This window comes from Syngnathus leptorhynchus, chromosome 5, assembly GCF_054491065.1.
Source record: "Syngnathus leptorhynchus isolate UIUO chromosome 5, UIUO_Slep, whole genome shotgun sequence".
NCBI lineage: Eukaryota > Metazoa > Chordata > Actinopteri > Syngnathiformes > Syngnathidae > Syngnathus > Syngnathus leptorhynchus.
Window position 1 is genome coordinate 6,680,465 of NC_141199.1, and position 27,095 is coordinate 6,707,559.

The following is a 27,095-nucleotide window of genomic DNA, read 5'->3' on the forward strand; positions in this document are numbered from 1 at the left end:
CTTTTGGAGATTCTAACAGACTTTCAGAGTCGAGACCATTCAAGTAAAACAGAGGCAGTGTGGCGTCTGTTGTCTTTTCTATGTGGATGACGCCACTGGGGACTATTTATGAGCTCCATAAAACCTACTGAGAGCACAGGAATCGGTGACGGGACACAAACTAGGCCCCATTTGGCTGTGCAGAGGTACCTAGATTTCTGAGTTTAATTTATGTTTACAAGCTCATAACTTTATTCACATATTTACTCTAATAATTTAAATGAAGTGGCGTTAAACCTTTTTATCCCTTTTCCAAAAAAGCAAAACTACCACATTTGTTTTTAAATAAACAATAAATGAACTTGATCATTAAATACAGATATGGAACCACTCAAACACATTCTAGTGTTCCGGTGATTATATTGCTTTAAAGGAGGCGGGGCCTCATAACTAGTTGCTTTGGGCTTCAAAATGCAGTTTCAGTGTGAAAACATTTCATTGTGCTTGTGTTTGACTGTTTGTTCCATTCAGTGACTAAAAGCGCCTTGCCGACAGCAGGTTTCCTTTTTTTTTTTTTTTTTTCATTTCACTCTCATATCTGAAGCACGCTCATAAGTCAAGCGTTAACCCTGAAACACAAAGCAAGTAAATTCACCATGCAAAGGCTCGTACCTCGAAAAAAATTTTTTATTTGAGGCACTCGTGCGACAAGGTGTCATGATAGAACTTTGTCTTTATTCCATTCCAAAACATTCCATCCCATTTCTCATCTCACCCACTTTGACTTTTTCCTCATCCGACTTTCCACAGATCTGAAGGATAATGCTCTTTTTATGCTCCGCACTCAGCTTCTGAATCCAATCTAATTTTTCTCAGGCCCACTCCTGCTAATTTAGCCTTAATGCTCCAAATCTCCCTCCTTCACCCCGAGCGCTCTTATCTGTCTCCAGCTCCTTTACTCACAATGAAATTCAAGCGTAATTCAAAAACCTCCCTCTGAATCTAATCAAATTCTTCTCACCGTCTCTCACTCTAATGTGTGTTTAAAAAGATCTAATGCTATTCAGTACTTTCTCCCTCAGTCGCTCAACCCCATTTGTGTCGACCAAGCAAATGGGTAGGACCAAGAATGAGAAAAAGGAAAGTTGAAGCAAAGGGTTTAAAATGCAAAAAGATAAAGATGTGTGCACGCGAAATACGTACATTTCAAAATAGAAACACAAAAAAACATCCTGATCCAATAACCTCAGCAACATTATATAGCATGTATATGATATTTCAAAACGAGTTCTCCTCATTCCCTGGATCTTGTTTTTTCACCACTACACTGTTGTTGTTTTTCTCCTCTCATTTTCTCGGACCTCCCCCCACTCCTCTCAAGCTCATCCTCTGGTCTAAGGTGTTACCAAGGGTGCGAGATGTCTGGTTAAAGAAAATGTTCCCACATATCAAAAGGCTCCTGGGTTCTGAGTGGACGTGTCCAAGAGGAGGAAAAGGTCAAGTTGAATACTGTGGGTGAGAAGAGAGCGATGAGGGCAAAGCTGTGAGTGAAGGTGATTAATACCGGCAGAGCAGAGACTAGCCTGCTGAAAAGAGGGCACTGGGAGCGCTGCAATGCTTTGTACTTAATTTGCTGCTGAAAATCTCTATTGCGTTAAAAGTTGTAGCAACCTGTCCTACCGTATTATGATTTGCTTGCATGATGAAGCTTATAATAGGACAGCATCTTGAGGCTTGCAACACTTTGTAGATGGTCAATCTAATTGTGTACAATGAAATGACCAATTTCTCATGACACTAAAATGCAGAGATGGTCCAGAAAGTCATGCTGCATTCAAGGGAAGTGGGAATTCAGCCTTTTTTTTTTTTTACTTTGAACTAGAAAAAGTGCACTAGAAAAGCTCCTTTGAACTGGGAGGTCCAAACTGCATAGCGAAAAAAAGGACCCCAAGTTCCCTGACGAATAGCATGTGACATTCAACAATGGTGTGTGTATTGAGACGCAGTCTGTAAATTGCAATAGATTATAAACGTATGTTTAGGTATTTATTTATCATTACATTAATTTAGTGACTCAAAATAACATCACGTAACAGAACGTTGTGCCGAGTGGGTGAAGATATGCCACCGAAACCGAAAAATGTCATTGTCATTTGGGGAGGACAATGTGTTCAGAAAAAAAATGGTGTCAATAAAAACCTACCTCTGGATCGGGTCGGCTCTTTATTTTTTTGTTTTTTTTTCCAGCCTTCTCCACTCATATCGTCTCTTCAGGCACCGAGGACATCATTCTTGGACAGACTCAATTGGTAGGTTTAGCTCAACAGAGATCGCATCTATAGTCCATTTCCATGCGATAAGCATGAGCGACAATCGCCTTTTTGCCTTATCAAGGGTTATGTATTTAGTCCATATCACGGAGGATATATAAAATGAACATAAAATCAACATGATATTCCTTTGAAAGATTGCACAGATGGGAATCAATGTAACTGCAGCAGTGTACTTTGTGTATAAATCAAATTGTGTTATCACAGTCATTCAAACTAGGAAACGTCACTCCAATTGAGCTGTTTTGCAAAGAGGAATTGACTTTGTTTTTTACAGATGTGGATTGTTTATATGTGTCATATGGGCATTTCAATAATGTGCTTATGTTGTTTCTTTCTTTTCTTTATTTAACACGTCTAAAACGTCTAAACAATACTGACCTTAAATTACTGTCACGTCGCTCCCTCTCTCACCTAAGGCCTGTTTCCTCACACCATGTAACAACCTCTTGAAAAATGAAAATGAACACACAATAAGCATATTTGCTCCCCCACATGACACTATTGAGGGGTGCTCAGCAACAGTGCAAGGTGCTCCAATCAATGGCCTTGTTCCCACAACGCGGGCCTGCAGCTTGTAATTTGCATGACATTAGCAAGCAGGCTCCCTCTCGCTGTCATGCATGCAGTGCTGCTTTTGCGTATTTAGCATATACACTCAATGCTCCCCGTGACAGACAAAGGGCTTTTAAATAGAGTATTAATAAAATATGATGATGACGCAGGAGATGAAGAAACATGAGGGCCTTTTGTGTCTGAGTTTAATCAAAGCTTACGCCAAACAATAATGAATACAATTTCAAAGCTGCACTGTCCTGAAGAAATCACGTTGTCCCACTTTCTAGCAGGAGCAAAACGTTAAAAAAAAAAGAATGCAAAACATCATTTTCTTCTTGTTTTTCTCGCTGAGCTTTTCATCCTCCATGGTGGCCTTCATGTTGTGAAATATGAGTCATGTTTTCTAGCTTGTGCTTCCTGATGTACAGCGAATGATGACATAGGGCATTTTCCTGAGTCAGTCAGCATTCTTCTGAGACTAGTGGCCTTATTTTTAGTTTGGATGTTTAGAATCTGCAGAAATTGTCAAGCTCGATGACCCTTTGAACATCATTACAGAAAAGGGAAGTGAAATGAATGGGTGTGCATTTAGCAACAACTCTCAGAGCACGTACAGCACTCTCAAGTCTGCAAGTTAGTTTGGCAATAAATAATAAATAAATGGATTTTTTCACCACACATTAAGTGCCTCTATAATGGATCTGTGACGGAGCAATAATGACACAGCGGAAAAGCTGTTTTTAGACCTCATTCACAAGAAAAAAAAAAAGTCACTTGAGTGCTACAAAATTCATGGAATTATTGATTTCATATTCATTTCCTCATAAAATTGTCACATTCCTGTGGTCTGTTTGTGTGAGCATCCGTAGATGCACCGCCCCTTTATGTGACCTATTTTCATTTATTTCTTTTGGGCCTTAGCAATGTAAAACACAAACTAACAGCTATGTTAGTTTCTATAAGTACTTCCAACTAACCCTAGACAAAACATAAATTGAGTCACGTTAAAATTAATCAGGCTTTCTCACAAACGTAAAAGGTAGAGACTGAAAGTTTGTTTGTTGCAGAATGTAAACACAACATTAGCTAGCGTTTATTTTTAATTATACAGCATTTTTTAATACAAAGCTCCAGACTTCATACATTAATTAACAATTGCAATGTTAGTTTATTAAAATAGGTTTAACATATTACTCATGTGGCCACATATACGTATAATCAGTGAAAGTTTAACCTTTCTTGCACAAAGAATGTAGTATACAAGTTTCTGGAACAGCATTTTCAGCATGTCAAACTTGAGCGACTTCATGAGAGCCCTGAGACTTCACCACCACATTAGACGGTCAAAGATGTGACCAGTAATTATCACGCCTTTAGTCTCAATGCATACTTTAGGACCTAGGGACATTTCATGGTCTGTAATTGTTTTAAGTTGTTTTTTTGTAAAAACAAACAAAAAAAAACTTAATCTTCTCATTGTTTCTGATCGTTTTTCAGTAGTCAATTCAGCAAAATGGTACAATAATGGCCTAATGAGCACGGGAGGTGTGTGCAGTGTCATAATGTCGCATTATATTTGGTTTACTATTACAGATGCTGTTTGAGAAAACAGCAATTAAATATACAGTGGACCCCCTCTATTCACGAAAGATACGGAACTCTTCCAAATATGCTGAGAAATATTCAGTGTGTTTTCCACAAATGTATGGTAAAGACTTAAAAAAAATGTTTATTTAAAAAAAAAAAAAGAGAGAGAGATTTAAATAATGAAATTGACAAATATGCGTACCAAAACCCAAATATTTCACTGTACATATAAAACTCAATATGCCAAAGTGGCAAGTGGGCGTGACGGAAATGCCTCCCACTGACAAAATTCATCAACGTCAAACTCTAATCTAGCTAAAGACATTTGCCACAAAGGTTGTCATTTCAAATTTAAATAGCTGCCCAACCTTATTTTATAATATGCAGGAGATATATATATATATATATATATATATATATATATATATATATATATATATATATATATATATATATATATATATATATATATATCCGCACAAACACAATCCCTCTGCACTGTTCAGAAGGAGGGCAGAGAAAAGATTCGTTCATTTGGCAGCTAAGTGACTCAATATGATATCGACTAGCTCGCCGTGGCAACCTGCAGAATTCCACCGCCTCCCCGCAAGCCTGGCAGACTATCTCTTCAGTCCTGCCTCCTCCTCCCCTCGTCATCCCCCTTCCCTCTTTCCCATCCCCCCATTCCAGAAGCTCCAGGAAAGCAATGGCATGGATGGGTGGGGGGAACGCTCCCTCCTCAGAGAAAGAAAACTGAGACACATGGAAAGGAAGGCCTGGCAGGCTTGTTGAGGTTGAGGAGTGGAGAAAAGACACAGCTACGGTATGCTGGAGCAGAGTGTGGAAGGAAAAGATGAAAATCCTCCCTCTCCTTTCCTTGTTGACAGTGACACTGGCGCAGTCATTTTCAGGCAATGAACCAGAAAACACAGAGCGGCCACTGCCATTCATCTGCAAGCACGACACTCACCGCCAAGCCACAATCACATTCACCTTAGGGAAAAACGCACAGGGGCGATGAAATGCATGACAGCCTTATCATAACAGTCCATTTGGATGCACTGACTCATATTCACTGTCAAGCCAAGACAGTATTTATATAATCTAATTACAAATATGAGACTTATGTAGTAATCACATGACATTCAGGGGGCTCTACGATGAAAACAAAAGTGTACATAAAAATAATGGAATATAAGGTAAATACATGATTTGTATTTTCCCCACTTCGGTATACAAAAATTGACAACAGCCGCTAATTATTCTGTGGGACATTTTGATGTGAAGTGAATATTAATCCCCGTCGAGCACTTTCTTGCTCTCTTCCTCTCTCTTGACAAATGAGAAAAAACACAAAAATAGCATTTCATTTCCTCTCAATCAGCCCCGGGTCATGTGCTCATGATGAGAAGGAAAACACAGCGTGTAGTTAAGCTGTCAGCTAATCAGCATTTACTGGTAATCCTCCTCCCTTCCGTCACATCTTCCAAACAGATACCCAACCAAAATCCACCAACCCCCACCCCCTCTCTCTCTCTCTCTCTCTCTCTCTCTCTCTCTCTCTCTCTCTCTCTCTCTCTCTCTCTCTCTCTCTCTCTCTCTCTCTCTCTCTCTCTCTCTCTCTCTCTCTCCATCCTTCCCCACCACTTGTACTGCTGCTGTAGTCAAGCATGTGAAATGGATGGCACAAGCCCTGCGCTGCGCCATGTGGCTGCAGGACAATCTTAACATTTACGCCACATGATTACACACAGTCTGAGAAGTATCTTAAATTTCACTTCATTTGTCAACATCAACACGTACTGTCTCGACCGGTGCTTTGGTTTGGTTTCATGTTATGTCTTCCTTGTGGTCCCTGCCTGTCTCATGAGGTGGCAGGTATGCACCTGGCCTGTTCTCGCCAGCCCAATCACGTCTTGTCTGGGCATTTCTAAATGTCTCATCAAATTAAAAGCCGAATCAGAATAAAAATATTTCATGTACGCATGTTGCTTAATCGGAATAGAAATATTTCATTCACACCCTATTATGAATATTTTGACCAAATTAAGGCCATTTCGATCAAGAGAGGTGGTTTATGTTTATTGATACTCCGATCGGAGAGCAGCAAAACACTTATTGCGAAATTTTAGAACAAACCCTCATTTCTCTTATACCCAGAAGATGCCATATCCGTCGGCTCATTGTCGCATGGAGAGAAATTTACAGCTCGCCTTAAGTCTTAAAAATCAACGCTAGGATACATTACGGCTCTATAAGAAAATATTAACATAACAGCACAAACTGGAAAAATACACGAAATAATGCTAATATTTAAAGTAGCAATGGACAGAAAATATTTTGTTGACACGGAAGTTTCTACGGCTTCCGTTGGTCAATCTGTGCATGTCGAAATGATTTGTTCCAATCGAAAGTGTGAATCATGAACACACAAGTCCTAATTGGATCAATGTTTTTAGTGTCCACGAAAAGAGTGCATCAGATCATAATTTTAATTATTTGAATTTCGATCAGATGAAAGAATTTTTGTCTGTCTCACCATAGTTTCTTTGCTAGTTTTATTGGGCTCTTGTTGGTATTTGTATTTTGAACTTACCCTGGCACCCTTGCTTTTGGTTTTTAATGCAGTCTTGCATTGCTTTGCCTTCTTCCCCGGAACTTCAAACCGAACACATACTTTACACATTTGTCCTTTTCGCTATCCCAAAGTCAGAGACATGAGATTAAAATGCACCTGTTCCTTCAAGGTGTGCTCCACCTTCCAGTTATGACAAATGACATGCCAAAATTGTCGTTATAAAACACCACAACATTTCAATTGCTTCATAGTATGTTAACTGTTACATTGTTAAGTATGTTAACATTGCCAAAACTCACTCACTCACACACACGAATACACCTAAATGCTTTTTTTTAGGCACCCTGAATGTTTATTTATTAAATATACATTACCATGAATATTCTTCCTAGCAGTATAATCACGCAAGGGGGGAAGGGTGGGAGTTGCTCCTAGCACAATTGTGGGGGAATTTACAGGGCCTTATGCGGAATGTCACGTGGAAAGAGGTTGTTAGACTTCTTTTGTGCGCAGTGATAACTAAGGCTTGATGATTTGAACCCAAGTTTGCTGTATTTTTATTTATGATTGCTGGTGGCCTTGGAAAACAGTAAAATACATGTATTTTCTTTATATTGCTGGCATCCTTCTGTTTCATAAGACAATAGCGATCCTGTCACACTAATTTAGTCCTTTTTTTTTTTTTGTGTTGCATTGCATTGGCCCAGGAGGACTGATAAGTCTCGAAGGCTTAAACGTGCACTGTATTTATGACCTTGGGCTTTCTATCGTATGGATGAAATGTGAATGCTGGGCAACCTCTGAGCACGTTTAGGGGCCACAGTAAACTCAAGTAAGTTCTTCTGCTGAGTCCAACTTTATACAGCCTCTCAGAGCATGACAGACCGTAGTAGAGCACAACGTCCCGTATTGCAATCATCACGCAAAAACATGCCGTGATTGAATACAGCAAAACAACTACCATACATGCTAGCTCATCCTAAAAACTATGATAAAACTAGTACCAAATGTGGAAAAAAAAATTGAACATATATCAGTGTCAAACTTGTTACTGTAAAAGTTTGTGTTTTATTGGCAAAAGTTAAATAATTTTACAGTATGTTATAGCGCTTACAATTGTTTGCATAATATTGTAAATGTACAGTGGAACCCCGGGAAGTCAACCGCCTCAGCATATTCAATTTTCAACGCAAAATGTCGGGAAATCTTTGTCTCGGTTCTCGGACAAAGCTTCGGAAATCAAACTCGAGTGACTTTTGTAAACAAAATAGAGTTCGTTCCACCTGCCACTAGTATTCATTGGTTGCCATCGTTGGTTGGCGGGTTGTCGACAACTGTAAGGCTGCGCTGTACCAGAGAAAAAACAAGGGTCCCCAGAAAGATGCAGGAGGAAAGCAGAAGATTAAAGTGCCGCGGACAAAGATAGACCTGGAAAAGGCCATCAAAGACAAGTGTAAAAGAATCGTTTGTGTGATGGACTTCAAAGTGCTGAGATTGACCAAAAATTAATATTTGAGGAATAGATGAAAACTGCTAGTGTTGCTAAGGGGGGTACGGGGAGTTATTAGCCAAGTCCCAGTGGACAAAACAAAAAGAAAGGAAAACACTGATAAAATGCAACCACTAGATTTTTTTTCCAAGCAATGACCCTGAATTTGAATTTCTGTTCAGTATATGTGATTACCAGAATTGTACCGAAACAAGTTTAATAAAGTTTGGGAACTCATTCACATTGTGACCTGAACAAAGTGTATTTCTACTTCTTGAGTATTCTGTGAAAACGCTCATTCTGGAGTCTGTGAAGGGTTTATGAACAGTAGTTCATGGTGAGTGAAGAGTTCACGAGTGCCAGCAGTTCATGAGTGCCAGGTTTCGTGAGACTTCCAGGAGAAAACATGTCTAACCACATGGTAAATGGGTCTTCTTATATAGGGAGATAAAAACCTTAGTTGGCAAGCCAAGCCACAAAGCCTTGTGTGGCTGCATACGTCATCAAAATATAAAGCATGATGGCAGCTTGGAGAAAGGGTAAAAAGAAAGTCGCAGGTGTGTCATCGTTTTACGGTTGCCTGAAGACGGGAGCGGTGAAGGGTTCGTTTGAGTGGGTGACTGCTCATTGCCTACCTCAGCCTGCTTCCTACCTATTGTGTTTGTGATAAAGACTACAGTCCTGGTTTTATATTAATCCCTTGTTTTTTTAAAAAGAGCAATCAAGCAACAGTTTTTTTTTCCTCACGTTTTGAGGTTGGACGGTGAACGTTGCACCTGCCTACTGGTGTGAACTGATTGGGTACCAACACTAATATAATAATAATAATAATAATAATAATAATAATAATAATAATAATAATAAGAAGAAGAAGAAGAAGAAGAAGAAGAAGAAGAAGAAGAAGAAGAAGAAATAAACAAATAAATAAATAAATAAATAAATAAATAAATAATAATAATAATAATAATAATAAAACTAATAATAATAATAATAATAAAGGTGACTTGATGGCGCACTGGCTGGCACATCCGCCTAACAGTTAGGAGGATGCGGGTTCGATTCCACCTCCAACCCTCCTTGTGTGGCTTTGAGTATTGTGCGACTACGTGTGGAATACTTTTCACATTGGATGAGTTCCACTGTGCAAGCTGCATCCTGCTGATACTGGAGATTGACGTTACAATATGAGGAAAGCAGCACAGACCAGATGTTTCTCCACACTGAACCTGATCCAATGAATTGAGACAAGTCATAAGGCCTGAACAAAGATTACATATTTGAAAAGTAACAATAAAACTTACAAATCAACTTAATTCATATTTCACCAATAGCTTGGCATTTCAATTATTTCTAATATTTCAACAGTTTGCCAGCCAAGCAATGTCAAAATTTGAGGGTTATATTATTATATTTCTTTAGGTAATCATAGTGTGGAAATGGTGATTACACAAATTATCATAACCAGGTCTAGAAGCCAGGTGAAGCAACAGGAGGAAAGACAAAACCAAATGATTATAATGTCCTCATGTTCTGCTCATATCTAAATTACAGCGCAACAATTGCACAGTAAGGCTATTAGGATTTTTTCCTGAGCAGAATATTAATTCTGATGGCGATTGTCTGAATTCTCACTACCTTTGGCAGCAAGTGTCGCAGGCTTAAAATGGGGTTCATACATTTGGATAAGTGAAAGTAGAGCAGTGACTCACAAATGGTTAATTAAATCGCTTCATCCAAATGAAATGCACCTAATGTTACACACCACACGTTGTCTTTATCATATCAGGTTGGGCGCTGATATACACATGCCCACTCCATTTTGGAAATTGCTGAGTCACCTGTAGCTGAATTATCCACGAGCGCTACTCCTCACCGGGATGAGCAATTTCTGGGGTTTCACTTATAGCTTGGTTTCACGAAATAAAACCAGCCACTCTACACTGTGTCACCAAGTAAAAATATATCATTTATCAAAATGGAAAAGGCTATAACCATGTGCAAATTCATGCAACCTCTAGCATGAATGGTTGGATATTATAAATAGAGTCCACCCAGCCACCAGAAAAAGCATTGCATTTCATTTTTGCATGAGATTGTTAGGTATAAAAAAAAAACGGCAGGTTATATCCAAGTTGGAAATGTCAAGTTGAAGTTGTCCAGGCATGGCTGGCTGAAAAAGTCTTCTTTCACTCTGAAGAAAACAAGAACATTTTCCCTCTCTTTGTCCTCATTCCTATGATGTAACACAGAGTGCACAGTAAAGTGTGAAAGTGTTGTAAATTGTTTTTTTTTCCTCCCATGAGGAATTGTATTTTGCAGTAATAACAAAATGCAGTACATTACTAGGTCAAATTTTAGAGCAGAGGCTTACAGTTTACTCCAAGTTTTTATTTAATTATGCCGAAAGCAAAACTGTTATGTCAAATAAGAAATAAAAACTCTAATTCCACAAACTGTCCAAAGCCTCACTTTTAGTGATTCTAGTCTAATTGCCCCAAAATTATGTACTTTTCTGTTTGTTTTCCTTGAGGCTGGATCCTCCCCCTCATCACTGCCAAAAAGCTTTTTAGTGTGTTTTTGTTATTATTCATTCCTCTGGCACAAATAATCCAAGTTCCACATCTAAGTATATTGACTCTAAATAGACTGAGACAAAGTAATTTCAAATATAGTTTGAATTTATCATTTTATCTTCCATTCCAGTAATTCCTCAGTTCTTCCTTCTTTCTCAGAAGCCTTCACATTTTTTCTGTGAATTGGCCAACTGACAGTTGTTGAATGAATACACAAAAAGATCTTGCCCTCATAGATTTGCATCTACATTTGAGTTTGTGTGTGCATGATAGAATTTTTGTTTTAGGTACTGCTACCCCGTGTGATATTTATTTGCTTCCGAGTATTTCTTGACCTCAAACCTGACACAGACAATCTTTTTTATGTCAAGCACATTTGACTTGGTACCCTTCTGAGGTGGCCTCAAAATAAATGCACTCCTTTCCTAGGAATTAAAAAGGAGCTTGATTGTTATTGTTAGCTACATCATTAAGTGATGCCAGAAACCAAACAAAAAATCTCTAAAGATGTGGCTCAGCTGACAGTCAGTGAGTCACTCATTGAAATACGTCACGTAAAACGTCTGCTTGCGTGCATACGTGTGTGTCTGTGTGTCTCAGCCACGTCAACAAGCCCAAGGTCCCATTATGGGCTCGTCTTTGCTTGTGAGTCAGCCAGGTGTTGTGGTCAAAGTTCCCATTGTCAACACTGCAACTTGCCTCTGACGCACAAGCACTACTGACGTGTATTGAGAGGCTGGCTCACATCCTTTCTTCTTTTCCACAGTTTGAAGTAGTGAGTAAACATGTGCTAAATGCTTTGCAAAAGTTATTATCAAATATTATCAGTTAATGACAGACATAAATAAACAAATTGAAGGTCAAGCAGCAGAGTTAGGTGTTAACGGCTCAATTTTACGTGGTCTGTTGAACATTTGTCACGGACAAAGGCTTTTCTGATTTAACTGCTCGCTAAAAATGCTGGGTTGTTTTTGAACCTACTCACTGAAGAGAGTCAATTATTTTTGACCCAGTAGATTTGAAAAGTGGATTCGAACGAGCTGTAGAGCTGAAGCTCTTGGTCGTTTTTGGCAACTATGCTGTGTACTGAAGTTGACATTTAATTTATGGTACCAGTCTTAGAAAATGTTAGTGGTGGCTCAATGGTGATAGCTAACTTTAGGATTTGGAGGATGATTTTGGAGATGTGAGTTCAAATTCCAGTCAAAGTCAATGGCCTCCCCAGGAAAATGGGCGGGTAGCACCTTGTAAAAATAAAAAAATAAAAATAAAAAATAAAAACTGTGCCAAACATATGATGCAAATGACTTGCTTTGTTACAAGGGGAAAATTGCTGCTTCATCGAATACTTCAAAAATATTGGTAGAACAACGAGTGTTACTTTTAACTTTTAACCACAGCTAAACTGATAATATGGTCACCATTTTCTCTCTTGCTTTAACTCATTAGTACGGCTTCTTTTTACTTATCTTCATCCAACGCATTGGGTCAAATCCTCAACCCAATCTGCCCAAAAAACAAAACAGCATTGGCTCAGTCCGGGTACAAACCTGAGCTGAAGCTCTCTTGTGTTAAGCATGTTCTCCCCATGCCTGTGTGGGTTTTCCCTGGTTGCTTCTGTTTCCTGTCACAACAAGCTTCTTTATTGACCAGAAGGGTGATTACCTGTTTGTCTTTTTGTACCCTTGGGGTGACTGGTAACCAGTTGAGAGTGGACACCTCCCCTCCCCCTCTCATAGTCAGCTGGTGAAGGCTCTGGCTCAGCATCAACTAACTATAGAAAATGAATGGATGTAGGGAAGCAGCTCTGATTAATGAGTCATACAGACATTCATTAAGGAAATGTTGCCCAGCTATTCAATTGGCAGTTTGGAACTTTGAGTGTAGTGGCAGTTTGGGACAATGCACATTTGTGCCTTTGAAATTGATCATATTGGTTGGTCCATTTCCAAATTCAAATGTCCAATTTGCAGCAAAATTAGTTAAGGAAAATATCTGTTTGTCTCAAATGACAAACCAAACCTGGAATGTAGAAAATAATCATGGCAAACAATATATTAACCCCCTTAAAACATTGCTTATATGGTTAATAAAAGTTTAGTGAACAAATTAACAAACAATTTCATTCACTTGACATCATTTCCTAAAAGTAATATTGATTTGAATTTGGACTAACTTTGAAATAAATCAATGTCAAGGAGCTGATTGTTCAACTATGGAGGTTTGACAGCATAATGGCAAACAGTGATTGTCAAATATTTTGTACCAAGTCGGTAATAGCAAAAAAATGTTGTATTGGAGTATGTTACACAAAGACTTTGTATTCATACATTATACGTAAACATCCAATTGACTTTGGCTCAAAGGTTAGGCATACTTTTGTTCTATGATCACAGAGAAAAAATTACTTTATTTTTAGGGATTTACTGGGGTCATTCATAAGCATCCTTCCATCCATAAGATTCATCCATCCACATTCTGTACCAACCAACCAATCTCACGGCACATATGCAATTCAAATAAATACAAACCTTCGCATTCAGTCCTTCAGACTCTCCATGCATGTCTTTGAAATGTAGGAAGAAGTCAAAGTACCCCACACAGACCCATAAACTCTAGAGCGGCAGTCTGACATGCTAACTACTTAACTACCATACTGCCCAGCTCTAAACTAATTTTCTACATTTGGTTCATCTCTTGTATGCTGTCACATGCAAACTGTTCTTAATGACCATTCTGTGTTTTTCGACTGCTGTCCATTGATTGACTGTGCGGGGCTGTATTGCATGTAGCAATTTCTTTCTTGGTGGAAATGTCATCCAAAATAGATCACCACACCTGCTCCTCATCCTCTCCGCCCTGTCTATATAGATGTGCCAGAAAAAATTAGATTTACAACCTGTGACTTGTTTGAAGTTTCACACATTATTCAGTAGACATAAAGCAGACGCTCTCCTCATCATTGCTCCAACTGATAGGCATCACGTTTTCCCTTCATTTCCTCTGAGAATAGTGATAAAATGGGGGGGTGGGGTGGGTTCTGAAAAGTAATGGCAATCTTTATTGTTTTATAAACAGTAAAGCTGTGGAAAACAACATTATTTCATGAAAGATGAAGTTGCTAGCTAGAGTCACCATCCACAACATTAAGGGAATAATTAAACTGTGCTGAATAGACTGCTGTTAGTTTGCAATTGTGTAACACAAACGGGTTTATATTTCTTCGCCCTGCTCAATTGGCCAAATACAAATATAATTTATAATAGTTCACATCAGCATCACACTATTCTACAAGGGTTATTAATATTTTTTTTAACAATCTTTAAAAAACGTTTTAACATCCATTGACAATTTATTCAAGATGAATGATTACTTAACACTGAATCACAACATTTTTTGTATACAGGTATTGATATATAGGACACTTACATACGGCAAAGTGCTGGCATATATTTGTGCTGCAAAATGCATAATCGTGCAGTTCCTTTGGAATGTACGTACAGTGGAGCTTCGGTTTTCGAACGTCCCGGTTCTCGAACAATTTGGTATTCGATATTTTTGCTTCGGATGTCGGAAAATTTGGTTGTCGAATGCAAACTGACTCGGTTCGTTATTACATTGTCGTTACTCTGAGGATTGCATCAACTCTAATCATTCCTCCAAAGGAAGCAAGTGGGAGCAGTAAAGCCATGCGAGAACACAAAGAAGTTCCTAAAGCAATGCGACAGTGAGCGCTCGGCGCGCTGCAGTTGCGCGATCGGACCAAATTAAGCTCCTTGCGCACTGAGGTCCACTTAAATTTTGGAAAGTCCATTAGTACTTTAAAAATATTTTCTAAATTTTAGCGACCGCTCTGACACAATAATGCGACCAGCGCGGTGGAATTGCGCGGTCGGCGGCGCGCTAGGATTGTGCGTTCGGCGGTGCTGCCTTTGCGCGATCGGACATGATTAAGCTCCCTCCGCACTGAGGTCCACTTAAATTTTGGAAAGTACATCAGGACTTTAAAAATATTTTCTAAATTTCGGCGGCCCCTCTGTCACAATAATGCAACCAACGCGGTGCAGTTGCGCTGTCGGTGACGCGCTGCAGTTGCGCGATCGGACAAAACTAAACTTCCTGCGCACTGAGGTCCACTTAAATTTTGGAAAGTCCATTAGTACTTTAAAAATATTTTCTAAATTTTAGCGACCGCTCTGTCACAATAATGCGACCAGCGCGGTGCAGTTGCGCGGTCAGCCGCGCGCTACGGTTGGGCGACCGGCGGTGCGCTGCCTTTGCGCGATCGGACATGATTAAGTTCCCTGCGCACTGAGGTCCACTTAAATTGGAAAGTACATCAGGACTTTAAAAATATTTTCTAAATTTCAGCGGCCCCTCTGTCACAATAATGCGACCAGCGCGGTGCAGTTGCGCTGTCGGTGACTTGCTGCAGTTGCGCCACTTAAATTTAGGAAAGTTCATTAGGACTTAAAAAGTATTTTGTAAATTTTAGCGACTGCTCTGTTACAATAATGTGACCCGCGCGGTGGAATTGCGTGGTCGGCGGCGCGCTAGGGTTGGACGTTCGGCAATGCGGTGCAGTTGCGCGATCAGACAAAATTAAACTTCCTGCGCACTGCGGTCCACTTAAATTTTGGAAAGTACATCAGGACTTTGTAAATATTTTCAAAATTTCAGCGGCCGCTCTGTCACAATAATGCGACCAGCACGGTGCAGTTGCCCGGTCGGTGAGGTGCTACGGTTGCGCGTTTGGCGGCGCTTCAGTTGCGCTATCGGACAAAAATGCGCAAATGAATTTTTTTCCTTGTAACGGAATGAATTTTTTTCCATAATTTGTAGTGGGAAAACATAATTCGGAATTCGAAAGATTCACTTCTCGAACAGCCTTCTGGAACGGATTGTGTTCGAAAACCGAGGCTCCACTGTATTTGCTTTTTGTTCTATAAATACCAGACGGGACGGCAAGAGAAGCTTGTTGATTGCAAGAGTGACAAAGAATTTAGAAAATTGGGCTCCGTCTATTTTGATCAGATCTTCATTATTAGAACGCAGATCTTCTCATTTTTTATCCACGGATTTCTCCTTCACTTAAGCTGACTGTCCATAAATTTGACACATTTTTGCATGCGTGCTTGTGGAATCTGCCTATCGAGGAAGCCAACGTCAATGTTACAGGAACATTCTCGCGACCATATCGGATCAGATTAGGAAGAAATACATGGGTTGACAAATATGCCGACCATTTTGTTGATAGAGGCAGGTGGCAACTACTTGAGCGATAAAATCGCGGCATCATTTCACATATTTGAAACACACAAACACGCACAAACACATACGCCTCCAGTTGGCCCCATCCATTTTTTAAAATGTTTCTTTCTGCAAATGTACCGTTCATGCGAATAAACTCAAACGGGCTGCGTAGTCTGTATATTGTAGTGCGCACGGAATTCTGTGGCGCGCGCCTCCCTCAGACAACCAGTTGTTGTCGGAGCTCGGAGGCAAAAGATCCATGCCCGGCCACTGAAAACACGTCGTCTTCAGATAGTTCAAGTGCAACGGTTCAAGTGCAACGGTCAAACGATTAAATGTGATAATCTAACGTCAAGCTTCGCCCATTTCCAAATAAGGAAAGACAGTCGTGCCTCACTGCAATAGGTCGACCATTACAGCCTCCTCCTCCCTCCGCTGCTAAATTGTATTGGGTGCCGATGAATGAAGCAATGCAAATTCGGGCCTTTTGAGGTTTTCTTGTTGTTTACGGGCTTTCAAAATGCAATGTTTAATGACAATTTTAGGAAACATTGCGGTGGTGTACGTGTGTCCCTCCTCCCGCCGCGGTAAAATAGCCTGCTGGATCCTGACCTACATCTCACGCAAAACGACGGAAATCCACCAGAAAATTGACACGTCACGGTGCCAAGAGAAATGTCATCTCCGCGTGTGACCTTGACTCTTTATTTACGCAACAGGATCCGCCCCCACATTGAACTTCAGCAATTCGAGAGGCGGGCAGGGGATGTACAATCATCCCGTATCTGTTTCGTATTCCGTGCAGTTAAAATTAATCTACGCGCATCCCCATTTGATTGTTGATTACCAATGTCGTACGTTTATGTCTAATTGTTTTGTATCAATGTCATTTTTACATTAGGGTCAATACTGGATGGAAATAGAGAGGTCATTAAAAAATATTTGCATATCTACGTTGTATTGTAGACGTGCAACGCTCCTCGACTATGCATGCACCTCATCTTTTCATGGCAACTGATGGCAATTGCCACCCTCATCTCCACACACAGGAACCAGGGGAGATGTGTTCAATGTCTCACCACAGCTCGTATTTTCAAATGCTGCTGAGCACTAAATGAACGGCAATGGGATTAAAACCGAGACAAAAGAGAAGTTTGTGTCTGTGCGCACATGTGCGTGTGCGTGGTGTTTGTATTTGTGTTTTGTTTATGCGTGTGTGCGTGCGTAAGAGGGCGAGAGAGTTTGAGAGAGTTTGAGAGAGTTTGAGAGAGTTTGAGAGAGTTTGAGAGAGAGAGAGAGAGAGAGAGAGAGAGAGAAAGAGAGAGAAAGAGAGAGAAAGAGAGAGAGAGAGAGAGAGAGCGAGAGAGAGAGAGAGAGAGAGAGAGAAGAGAGAGCGCAGAGAGAGAGAGAGAGAGAGAGAGAGAGAGAGCGAGAGAGAGAGAGAGAGAGAGAGAGAGAAGAGAGAGAGAGAGAGAGAGAGAAAAGAGAGAAAGAGAGAGAGAGAGAGAGAGAGAGAAAGAGAGAGAGAGAGAGAGAGAGAGAGAGAGAGAGAGAAGAGAGAGAGAGAGAGAGAGAGAGAGAGAGAGGAGAGAGAGAGAGAGAGGGAGAGAGAGGAGAGAGAGAGAGAGAGAGAGAGAGAGAGAGAGAGAGAGAGAGAGAGAGATTTTCTGCTGCTTGTCCTGTCAGCGACTTGCCAGTGGGTCACTTTTTATACTGTATATTTAAATGATCTTGTTGCAAAACAGGAATCGTTACACAACTCTTGAGCACTGTGCAGTACACCATATTGGTTACGTTGAGCATCTTATTAAGGTTTCTCCAAACTGCAAAGTGAATACAGAGATTCTAAATTTCTAAATAACATTATGAATGTCTGACGATAATTGTTAGCATGAGCAAAGTCTGAGAACTATGTAATAGTCTACTCAAATGTGGAACTACAGTAGCATTAAACTGTGAATTGTGACATGCAGTTATCTAACTAGCTAGCTGTACTTACCCTGAAAATGCAGCCTCTGTTTGGCTTGTCCACGAGTGTCTTGATCTGAATTAATTGATTATTGATAAAAAAATATTTAACAAATGTTTTGTTTTTTTCTGTGCAGCCGAGTACCAAATGACCCACGGACCGATAGCGGTTCGTTGCCCAGTGTTTGGGGACCTCTGTTGTAGCCAACTGATGTTCCTTTTGAGGTGACTTGCAACAAGTCCTCTCAACGTATCTTACACACACTCTGGGTTAAAAATGGGTCCAACCCACTAACTTGCTTCAATTTGAATGATCTTTGGGGTGTTTTGCAAAAAAACAATTCAATTTTGAAAGTTGTTTTGTACCAATAAATTGGTTGTTTGTGCAAAACAACCCAGGAAGTTTGGTCAAATTGACCCAAGTAAGTGGTTCAGTCCAATTTTGACCTAAATTGAGTTGGATTTGACGGAGGAGTTTTAAGAGTGTACCGTAATTTCTGAACTACACAGCTCACTTAATTAAAAGCCACAACAGGTCAATTTAGCTGTAATTGTTTTTATGTACGTACATATGTATATACATGTTGGGCACTTTGTTTTATTAACCACAGGCCTCTGTGTTATAAAATGGAGTTTAAAAAAAATATACACATGGATTGTAAAGGAATAGTTTGTTAATACACTGGATGTGGGGGTTTTTTTGTGTGTGTTTTACAACAATACCTAATCATATTGATTTCGTATGGCTCGCTCCCATTTGAAATGGGTGCGAGTTTCACATTTCGGTAAATCTCCATTTTTCATTTTTTTCCTCACTCACGTCCTCTTTCTGTTGCAATCTGTCTTACTTTACTGAAACACCATCTTTATATGGGTTAAAAGTGATATAGTCGTGAAAAATTTAGAAGACGATTAATTCAATTTAGAACAAATTAGAAAAGAAAATAATGACAAAGTATCTGCACACAAAGAAGATAATCTGTTTGGAATGTATTATTTTTCTTTTCTATTTTTCTTTTTGAATAATCTTTCCAATAACCCCTCATAATTTCTAATAGTCCAACCGTCCGTGAAATCAGCACCCGAGTAACACCGCCCCCTTGTGCACGCCCCATCGTCTGACGTCACACAAACGGCTATTTTGCATGAAGTGTTTTCTGGCCGCAGCTTCCAACCTTCCACTGCTGCAGAGTGAGTGTCCGAGGAGAAAGCGAAGGAACGTTCTTGTGCTTTTTCATTCGGAGGAAATAAGGTGTCGGAAGTCGAAAGAAAGGAAAGCAGGACCCCCCCAAAAAAAAAACAAGCCACACGAAACGCTGCGCTTGTATGCGAAAATGGAGCTTCCCGCCGCGGGAGAGCATGTCTTTGCGGTGGAGAGCATCGAGAAGAAGCGTAGCCGGAAGGTTAGTCGCGTGAAAATGAAGCTTTCCTCTTCACTCAGGCTGTTTACATTTTCTGACAACACGTGATGTTATATGATGACCCGAACCGCGTGTTCTTGTCGCCGCTTATGCTGCTCATTTGTCTTTTCACAGGGAAGGGTTGAGTATTTGGTCAAGTGGCGTGGATGGTCTCCAAAGTAAGTGACCCCATAAACGTCAGCAATGGTTTCTGCAACTGTCACATCCTAACTCGAACGATTGAGATCATGGGGGCTTGCTTTTATTTATTTTTTTTGCCACAAATGATGGTTGTAAGTTTACTATGCGTGCAATGCACAATACCCCCCAATTAAAGACATGCACACCGCTTCTTCATTTTGACGTTCAGTGTACAGTAGGCCTTTCAAAGTTACTGGTAGTTGAATGTAGCCGGAATGTTTCCGCATGTTTACGAATGTCACCTAACTAGTCTTAAATCAATCAACTGCTGTTTTTTTATCTGTGCCACTTATGTTGTGTCTTGTGTTTGTCGACTAATGACCACCTATGCAAACAGGTACAATACATGGGAACCAGAAGAGAACATTCTGGATCCAAGGCTACTTGATGCTTTTGAAGACAGGTATTTCTTTTTTTTTTTTTTTAGCAGTTGGACAAAACCAGCCTTACAAGTGCCAAAGCCCATATTCGGTTTGTGTTAGCATGACGACACGTTTAAATCCACTTGTCCTTACTTTTTTGATTTTACAACACAATACTTCACCTCTTTCAATCATCGACATGTTTTAAGCAAGATTTGCGTGTGTTTATAGCATAAACTTTGCCGCCTCGGCAAACATCCAGGAAAATCCAGTGTTGACGATAAACTGTCTGCATCATGTGTCAGTTATTCGACACCGTCATAAAGACCGGATTAGGATTAAAACCGGTGTCATTGTAGGGTCAAATCGGGGGAAAGGTCAGAGCCAAGTGGAGCATCAACGCCCTTTTGTCAGATGAGCTTTCTTTGCATGTCAGCATCAGGTTCTCATGCTTGAGTGTCCCACCATCCAGTCATCACATGTAACTGTGACAATTTCCACAGAACATGGATTGACTACTTTATGTACTTTGTTTCATTGTATTTAGCACAAATGCTTTTGTTAGCTCCTGTGGAATGTTGTTGTCTGGTTAGTGATTCTAATGAATTTGCACACTTCAAATATTCACCCTCACATCATAGTGTTTCGTAGTGTTTTATTACAAAGTAAAATGGCTGTCATGCAAGCTTTCAGTATCACCTTTGGCATCTATTCAACCATAGTTAATTAACACTGGACGAGTCATGTTGACAAGACATTGTAAGTACACGTAGGAGTCTGAGAGATAGCTTTCTCACTTCTGCCGGTGAAAGTCCAATATCCTCATAAAGCAATAGAAGCACTAGTTTGGGAGGAAGAAGGAGACTTTAGGATAAACATCTTGTTGTCATCTGTTTCTAACTTGTTGAAAATGCACAGAGAAAGGAACTTTTTGTTTACTGCTAAATTGGAGTCATAAATTACATGATCTTTAAAAATGTCAAGATGTGACCAACTTCCTTGTGCTCTATATTAGTAGAGAGTTTCTGTGGTCAAATTCTGGCTAACTGCTTAAAAAGTCTCTGGTCTCAATAACTGAATATTTTCGATGGATATTGTGTTAACTTGTCACTGGCTTTTCTCTAAGCCTGTGTGTTATTTCACACACTGCAACCTTTCAGGCGCAGGTCACATGTTAACATGGACATCGCTCTCCGTCTGTTTTAGCAATTACCTCTCTTTCTCTCTCTCTCTCTCTCTCTCTCTCTCTCTCTCTCTCTCTCTCTCTCTCTCTCTCTCTCTCTCGCTCTCTCTCTCTCTCGCTCTCTCTCCCCCTCTCACTCTCTCGCTAAAGGAGAGATTTTATTGAAACTAATTGCATGTCTCTCCGGGGAGCCAAATTGTCCGAATGCCAGACTATGAAAATACACTGAGTCGTCACTGTAATTAGATGTGAGGGAGGCGGATGGGGGGAGGGGACTGACATCACTTCTGTCTGCAGTATTGAGTTACTGCTATGAAGAGAAGAGTATGGGGAGTTGGGTCAGCGAGGGCCTATACCCTTTAGCGCCTGGATACATTCCTAAAACCAGTGGCGTGTTCATTTGGTACGGTTGGGGTCTCATTTGACTGCAGTGTTTATACTTTTGTAGATCAGTAGCTCCAGTCAGACTCGCGTCCGGATCATTTATTATACAGTGCGTTGCCGTGTGACAGCAACTTTTCTCAATACAAGGTGGCTTCCATCACGACCTGCTGTTTCTCTCACAGGGAACGTCAAGAGCAGCTGATGGGCTATCGCAAGAGAGGGCCCAAACCCAAGCACCTTCTGGTTCAGGTAAGAAAGTATATGGTGCTGCATGTGGATAAAGAATTACTACCAACAACTCAACACTAGAATTCGATATTCCATAAAGGGTGGGAACAAAAATGAGACACACGAGACTTATTTTCTGACAATTATTTGTCATGTAAATACTGTATGATAAACCTGTTCAATTCAATTTGCAACATAGGATCCCAATATTGTAACTTCATTTAGCTTCTGTGTGTCAAAGAATTTTTTTCACAAATCTCATCCTTATAATTTCCAAAGAGAATTTAAACTAAGAAATTAACAATAAAGCCAAATAATCCCTGAAAATCTTGACTTTAAATAAAAATCCACTAAACTCCAGGCTGATTCGTGTTTTAATGCATAATGCAAAGTAGGTGCTTGTTATTATGTATATGACTAATGACGAGCCTTTTTAGTTTCACGAGTCTGGCCTTAATGCAAGCAAACTTTAACAGCCAAAAGTTTAAAGTGATGAGTATCTGAAATTGTGACCTAACGACAGTTGCTGTAGCTCCAAGAACGTGAATGGCACATTTTGTGTATCCTTTATCCACCCTAAAGGTCAGGAGTAGCACTCAGAGGAATGCTTCTATTCCTCTCAGGAAAGGTGTCAGTGGTAACACGTGCTCAAGTCAATGACAGGTCACAAAAGCATGCCGAAGGCATTCCTGCTAGCTGAGGTCACTGCCACAGGAAACACTTGAAACAAATGTCACCAGCGGTGCTTGTGAATGACGGGGGGTGGGTGGGGGGGTGCTGTGTTTTGTTGCCTATGAGAGAAGGGAATTACTAGGTCCTGCAGAGGTTACTTTACATATACAATGTATCACGAGTAGTCACTCAGTACAACTCGTGGGCCACTCGGAAGCTAACTTTGAAAAGAAGAAATTGTTACCTTTTCACCGACTGGGGAATTTGGCAACATTTCTCAGTTAGTAATGAAATTTCCCCAACTCTAATGCATGCATATGCAAGAGCTTATCCAAGAAGGTATCGCTCCAGATCCTAATTACAATGGTTGCGCTACTGCGGCTGTTTACTTGGTCTGCATGCTTTTGAAAGCTAGTTTTTGCGGCTGTTTACTTGGTCTGCATGCTTTTGAAAGCTACTTTCTATCTCTTCACCAAGACTCGATGGTCCATCACCAAACAATTAATGACATTGTACTTGACAGGTACCTTCTTTTGCCCGGAGATCCAGCATGCTTGCTGGCATTCATGAGTCATCCCTGGAAGAAGACAGCTGTCACAACACCGGTTCTGTTCCAAAGCTGCATCCCCAGAGCCAGCGGTACCATCTGAACAGCAAGAAGCATCATCAGTACCAGCCCATGAGCCGAGACCGAGAGACTGAGCAGCATGCCAATGGCACCAAGTTCTACTATCAGAAGAACCACCATCACTACCAGCCGGGCCTGCAGGTGCATGAGTCTGTCTTTGCCAAGCCCAGAGAGGTCAAGGCTCCGGAGTTGCCCGTCAAAGGGTACAATCTTCCCCCTGTGCTGCAGCAAAAATGGTTCCGGGACAAGACTTCAGGCGTCCTGACCAAAGTAAAGGACATCACCATGGAGCTGAAAAAGCTCCCGGCAGACCTCAACGGCCACAAAGAACTGGAGACGGCGAAGCCGAAAGACCACGCCTCAGTACAGCATAATGGTGTCAGCGGCAGCAAACTGAAAATTGTGAAAAACAAAAATAAGAACGGACGGATTGTTATTGTCATGAGTAAATACATGGAAAACGGAATGGAGGCGGCAAAGCTTACGAATGGTGAATCCCAGTCGGCAGAGACCTTTTCGCAAGGAGCGGACAACACGGAGAGACACCTTGAGAAGATGAAGCTGGTCAAACATCTCGGCCTCGTTAACGGATTTGCAGAGAAACCCAAAGCCGCCTCGGGATGCACGGGAGATTGCACCAAAGAAAACCAACGGTCCGCCCAAGCTGAGCCTTCTGTGACCGAACAGGATAAACACGATGAGGTCAGGGGTCAGTGTCCGCTTCCAGCCGATCAGCCTAATCCGGTCTCGTTGCCTCTGGACACCGGAGTTCCTGTGTTCACTGACAAAAAAGCAACCCGAGATGAATTTCAAAGATTAAAGCGACACCTTTCTGACACTGACAGTGAGGAGCACGGGAGTAACAAGAGGTTTTTAAGCTCCCACCACACAGTCTCCTCACCCACCCAAAGCATTAGCACTGACCAAAATGGCCTCCGGGCTCCCTTTTCATTGCGGCACTGTGACTATGCTGATCATGATCAAGAGGAGCCTATTGACTTGAGCATTGTGAAGCCCAGGCCTCAAGTTGCCGCTTCCGCGAGGAGCCAGCCAGAACTGCACACACAGGATGGAACGCAGACAGACTTGCAAGTGAAAGATCAAACTGAAAATCAGCCCCAGGCTGAAGCGCAAAAAAGTGCGGACACAGTTGATTCGGTGACTGTTGGTGAGCGGGAAAATGGGAAAGTGGAGACTTTGTTTCCCTCTTTTCAGCCGTTCCTTGGGAATATAGTCATCACAGATATTACTACAAACTGCCTCACAGTTACCTTCAAGGAATATGTTGCAGTGTAGCTGTAAAAATGTACATAAGATATATTTGTATTTTCAGAGGCGTGAATGTGCAAATAGAACCAGTTTTTGTATCATTTTGTATAGCTCACAAAGAAAAGCATTTGGATTCTTTGCTTTATTTGCTTATTTCCTGCATGACAATTTGTCATTTGTTATGACTTTATCACATGCAGTATTTTCAAACTTAGTTCAGAAAGCAAGGAACGTTAGAACTAACTGAAAATGCACTTAATGATTTTTTTTTTTTAATTTGTGCTTGCTACAGTCTACATTCAAAGTCTTGTAAAGAAAATAGGCTTTATATAAATGTTTGTATGGAAGAATTCTATATTCAAACATGGTCAAATACACTGTGTGTGTGTGTGTGTGTGTGTGTGTGTGTGTGTGTGTGTGTGTGTGTGTGTGTGTGTGTGTGTGTGTGTGTGTGTGTGTGTGTGTGTGTGTGTGTGTGTGTGTGTGTGTGTGTGTGTGTGTGTGTGTGTGTGTGTGTGTGTGTGTGTGTGTGTGTGTGTGTGTGTGTGTGTGTGTGTGTGTGCGTGCATTAGCAAAAGGTGTGAACAAGATCAGATAGATGCTTTTTAGATACTTGTTTTAAAACTAACGAGCAAAACACAATAGTCAATAAGTGTCATTTGTATTTTTGAGGAGAGAGTGTCAAATGAAACTTGCTCAATGTTGCTTATGTTTTTATTTGTTCCTGCTTTTGTTGTCTGACACTGTGCCTCCGACACTCCATTAAGATGGTTAAGTCAGTGCAAGCATTTACTGATTTATCTTTTGTTTGCAGCACTGCATTCATTCTTCATGTGATTGATATCCCAATCACAAATCCTTGTGCTAGTTGATCTGTGTAGTCCATCCAATTCATACCACCAGATGGGTTATCTATCATTCCATTCTCCACATTCTGTGTGGCCCGCACATCTGTGCTGTGTCTTCAGTATGTGTTCCATAAGGCCATATCAAACCCTTATCAAATAACTTTGAGAACACGTTGGCAATCTCAACAACATATACAGAGAGGTCCCCTTGTGTTTGACTATGCTGTATTACTCTCACTTTACCATAATGATGTGTTTTAACAGAATAACTCTTACAACATATGTGATTTGTATGGGTGCAGTGATGCATTTTCATGTTTTGTGTGCAGCAGACTAAGTGAATGCTTCCTAAACAGTTTTGCAATAATAAAATTATTTGCAAGTTAAGGTTTGCCGCTGGGTTGATATTATGACTTTTTACACTGCTTAACATAGTGGCTCCTTATGTGCTTGTTAAATAGCAGGAATGGGTAGCTTCATCATAAGCATGACTAATGAAACATTTTATTTAAAAATGAGTGTAGTCGTTATTACCGTCCTTTATTATTTGAAAACAATTTTCATGCAAGGATTGCACCATCGTCTACTGCCCAATATTAACGACCAAGGCAGGTGGTCTCTCGAACAAAACTGCTGCCATGTGGAGAACGCCCTGGTGCATTTTTTTCACAAAAGCGGTGGCAGCGGTTTCCGATTTCCTTCATTTCATTTGGTTGCTGTTCCGCTCTAAAACTGAAGGGCGCGGAGATGTGCAGAGCGAAACGACGTGCTCATGCATTTACCTCCCCAAAACATCGCGTTGACCACCAATTGTTGTCTTTACCGTACGCGTGACTGACGTAATCTGCAAATGCCTGTCAAACGTGTGTAAAATGGATCATTTCCTTCTATCTCAATCCGCCACTCGAACCGTGTGTGTTCTCTACGCGCGGACGTGCGCATGCAAGCACAGAGTGGGAGAAAATGGCTGTCCTCTCGCTCTCCCGTTCTGTCTGGTTGAGAGAGAGAGAAAAAAAAAAAAAACGCCTCGCAGCAGCTGCGGCAGTATCAGAATGCCATGTTTTGGGGTACAACAGCTGCAAAGTCCACACATCGAGCTCGGGGAGCAAGCTGCTCGTTTGCATAGCTAAAGTCTAATTTTGCGGTTGAGCGTCACGTTGTCATATCTTTACAGTGTCGCACGCAAAGTCATGCATGCTACGTGCAGCGCGACTGACTGACAGCTTTGTTGCTTCTTTTAAACAATCAACCCACTCGTTTTTTTTTATTCTAATGTTCCTTCACAATACAATGGCTACTGCATAATAAATAACCAGTCCTGTCGCCAATTGTAGGATATTTGTTTCCATTACATGTCTTTGTGAGGTATTCTCACAAAGGCAAGGCAGACAGCAATGAATGCGTGTAACAATGATTGCGGTGTGGTTAATTCAAGATTATGTCGGCAATCGAAATTTACATCTAAAGTCTTTTATGGCCTGCAGTAGCCTGCACATAAGTGAAATGATGACTATAGCTGACTAGTCTGTGCATCGAAATAACGGTTTGTGGATATTTGGCATCATTGCAGGGCCCGTGTCAATATAGTGAAATCCATGATGTCTG

The 27,095-nt window shown here is 40.7% G+C and overlaps 1 protein-coding gene across 1 annotated transcript; it reads left to right on the forward strand.

The window, feature by feature from the left end:
- The first annotated feature begins 19,444 nt into the window (after positions 1–19,444).
- Positions 19,445–25,877, forward strand: LOC147056577 (E3 SUMO-protein ligase CBX4-like). Its single transcript, XM_085912952.1, has 5 exons — positions 19,445–19,718; positions 19,851–19,894; positions 20,254–20,319; positions 22,028–22,094; positions 23,269–25,877. The coding sequence occupies exons 1-5, from the start codon at positions 19,461–19,463 to the stop codon at positions 24,667–24,669; spliced, it is 1,836 nt and encodes a 611-aa protein (XP_085769078.1). The 5' UTR covers positions 19,445–19,460; the 3' UTR covers positions 24,670–25,877.
- Positions 25,878–27,095: the final 1,218 nt, after the last annotated feature.